This window comes from Hordeum vulgare, chromosome 6H (assembly GCF_904849725.1).
Source record: "Hordeum vulgare subsp. vulgare chromosome 6H, MorexV3_pseudomolecules_assembly, whole genome shotgun sequence".
Classification (NCBI taxonomy): domain Eukaryota; kingdom Viridiplantae; phylum Streptophyta; class Magnoliopsida; order Poales; family Poaceae; genus Hordeum; species Hordeum vulgare.
Genome location: NC_058523.1, coordinates 96,436,593 through 96,439,881, shown reverse-complemented (window position 1 = coordinate 96,439,881; position 3,289 = coordinate 96,436,593). Strand labels below are relative to the sequence as shown.

The 3,289-nt window shown below is 53.2% G+C and overlaps 1 protein-coding gene across 1 annotated transcript; it reads left to right on the top strand.

The window, feature by feature from the left end:
- Positions 1 to 499: 499 nt before the first annotated feature.
- On the top strand, positions 500 to 3,049 carry LOC123403404 (peroxidase 3-like). The gene is made up of 4 exons (XM_045097339.1): positions 500 to 1,156; positions 1,263 to 1,454; positions 1,555 to 1,717; positions 2,451 to 3,049. Exons 1-4 carry the CDS (start codon positions 908 to 910, stop codon positions 2,876 to 2,878), a joined length of 1,032 nt encoding a protein of 343 aa, XP_044953274.1. The 5' UTR covers positions 500 to 907; the 3' UTR covers positions 2,879 to 3,049.
- The last annotated feature ends 240 nt before the right edge of the window (positions 3,050 to 3,289 follow it).

Here is a 3,289-nt window from a genome sequence, read left to right as displayed (position 1 = left end):
AGCACACGTAACTACCAAATGATCTGGGGAAGCATACATGGACACACAATAAAAATCAAAGAGCATATAATTAATTATGCACTTAAAACAATTTTGTGTAAACACTATTTATGTTCGAGACCTAACATTTGTTATTTACATTCGACAATGGTATGTTTTCATGATCGATGTGCATGCCTTTGTATATATTTAAAAGTCCGAATATGAAATATGTGAATGTACGAATCGACTTAAAAGGGACCATCCCAATGCATCTGAGTGTGTCCGAACGCGTCGGCGAACGTATAAGGGATGGAATTTAACCAGTCCGGGTGTAGATGCTCTAATGCCCACATAAGATCAACGCTCGTAAGCAAAGTTGTCTTCGGTTAAAACGCTACTTGTACTTTTAAGCGCCAACCACGAGAATGTCTTAATCTTAAGATGGGCCTTCAGTTTCCGCAATGTGATCAATCAAATCTTAATTAACGAAGATAAGATCACGATGCTTAGCCTCCATTTGCATGATTCTGAACTAATCGCCAGGTTTTGTTCGCCGTGCCAAGCAAGTTCGAATTTCCTTGTATTTCAAGGTTCCACCGATACTGGATATTGGCTCAAGTGGTGGATGTGTGCAACACACTAGTTGCAGGCTTGCAGCACGCACGCTTTGCCGCGTCGCCATGCTTGGCCTCACGCCACTGGTTTCAGTCCCAAGTAACCAAGGGACCTACACAACACAACGATGCCCTCGGATAGTCAGATGTACTGCTGCCTCCACTGCCATGCGTATGCGTATATAACGCAGCCCAAGTCGAGCGTCGATCGGCGTACTCACCCGGCTCTACTGTACTGCACCACTTCAGAGATTCGAGCAGGGTACTGGGGAACGGAACGGAGTGAGCGGTGATCAACAGGCAGACGCGCCATGGCATCCGCCGTGCCGTTGCCGGTGATGCTCCTCGTCGGAGTGGCCGTCATGCTCGTCGGCTCCGGCGCCGGCGCGGCAGGGGTGCGCGGCGGACGGCGGCAGGGGCAGCTGAGGGTGGGGTTCTACGACAAGAGCTGCCCGGCGGCGGAGCGCATCGTCGGCGACTACGTCCGGCAGCACGTCCACCGCGTGCCCACCGTCGCGCCCGCGCTGCTCCGGACGCACTACCACGACTGCTTCGTCAGGGTACGCGCGCGCGCACGCACCAGCATTCCATACCATGCGTGCGGGTCACTCAACGCACGTCGATTTACTTACCGCGCGCCGCGTCGGTGCACATGCATGCATGCAGGGCTGCGACGGCTCCATCCTGCTCAACTCCACGGCCGCCGGCGCGGCGGAGAAGGACGCGCCGCCGAACCTGTCGCTGCGGGGGTTCGACCTCGTCGACCGCGTCAAGGGCCTCGTCGAGGAGGCCTGCCCGGGCGTCGTCTCCTGCGCCGACGTCCTCGCGCTCGCCGCCCGGGACGCCGTCGCCGCCATTGTATGCCCCCGCTAATTAGCTCAGCTCAGCTCTTGCTGACTAGCTAGTCATCTCAATCTGTAGCCAGCACTGACTGACGTGCACACGTACTCCGGTGCAGGGCGGGCCGTCGTGGCGCGTGCCGACGGGGAGGAGGGACGGCACGGTGTCGACCATGCAGGACGCCGTCCGCGAGCTGCCGTCGCCGTCGATGACCTTCCCGCAGCTCGTCGCCCTGTTCGCCGGCAAGGGCCTCGACGTGCGCGACCTCGTCTGGCTGTCAGGTCCGTGCACAACATACACACACACACGCTTAATAATCACATGCCACGTAGACCAACCAACCACTTCTGCATGCACGTAGTACGTGATCATACGAATAATTAAATCAAACATCTCCAAAAAAGATACTAGAACAGAGACAAACGACTAGCTACAGACTAATCAATCTGCGGTGTTATATGAAGAAGTGATAGCCACCGACACGATGAAAGGCTGTCAATTATCGCCCATTCTTTGTGTGACGATCGGGCATAGCAAAGCAGCACGAAGAATCGTTGCTTTTATCTGTCGGCCTCAAACCAGATGGGCTGATATTCCCTCACCAACAACCGTAGTTTCTGAACACTGCCACGCCTAATTAGACACTTTCCAGACTTCAGTAAAATGTAAACCCTGCTCCTAACTGTCCTTTGCTTCCTCTAATTTTAGAAGCCGTTCGAGTCACTGATGCTTGCCTATGAACGGCATCCATTTTCTGACGGTGGCAAGCTCATACCACTTACATGTCTACTTCTACTTCACCTGTATTATCAATCAAGTCCAAACCGATATTCCACACTTTAATATTTATAGTAGGGCCAACTTTTGAAATACACTTTGTTTTAGGGAACTTTTGAAATACACTTTATTACCAACCCTATGCTGAGAATCCACCAGAAACCATCTCTTCCCCCTCCCCCCCCCCCCCCCCCCCACTAAAACTCCACACTAAAAAAGTCCTTAAAAAAAATGCAGGTGCGCACACCATCGGCATCGCCCACTGCTCGTCCTTCGCCGACCGCCTCTACAGCTACCCCGCCGCCGGCAACGGCAACGGCACCGGGGCCGTCCCGCCCCTCGACGCCGCGTACGCCGCCAACCTGCGGCAGCGCAAGTGCAGGATGGGCGGCCGCGACGCCGCGGTGGAGATGGACCCCGGCAGCTACCTGACGTTCGACCTCGGCTACTACCACACCGTGCTCAAGCACAGGGCCCTGTTCCGGTCCGACGCCGCGCTGGTGACCGACGCCGCGGCGCGGGCCGACATCGCCGGCGTCGTGGCCAGCCCGCCGGAGGTGTTCTTCCAGGTGTTCGCGCGGTCCATGGCGAGGCTGGGCGCCGTGCAGGTCATGACCGGCTCTCAGGGGGAGATCAGGAAGCACTGCGCCGTCGTCAACAGCTAGATTGAACGCAGCGAGTATGGAAACTGCTGGTGGATGATGTGATTTTGAACTTATTCTTTGGTGATCTGTAACCAGCGTTATTTTGATCATATTTTTGTTGAGAATGGTGGTAGAATAACTGAGTCTGCAGGTTAACTATGAACAGGAAAGATATGACATGTTTATGCACTACTTAAAAGATTGAAGTTGTATCATAGGTACTAGTAAGGTTCAAAAAAATATACACGCTGTGGAAAATATGAGATAAACGCTTGCATCTTGCAGGGGCGCTTTACATGTTAATATAGGCCACCGGTCAGGTTGTTACAAAGATCTACAAGATTAGTTGTTGGATTGAGATCTATAAGATTAGTTGTTGGATTGCTATACAAGTCATATCTCCAACAACTAACTTAAACACAATCATATACC

Coding starts and splice junctions, on each gene's coding strand:
- LOC123403404 (XM_045097339.1), top strand. CDS start 908: ATGGCATCCGCCGTGCCGTTGCCGGTGATGCTCCTCGTCGGAGTGGCC. Junction 1,157..1,262: donor ACCACGACTGCTTCGTCAGG/GTACGCGCGCGC, acceptor GCATGCATGCAG/GGCTGCGACGGCTCCATCCT. Junction 1,455..1,554: donor GGGACGCCGTCGCCGCCATT/GTATGCCCCCGC, acceptor ACTCCGGTGCAG/GGCGGGCCGTCGTGGCGCGT.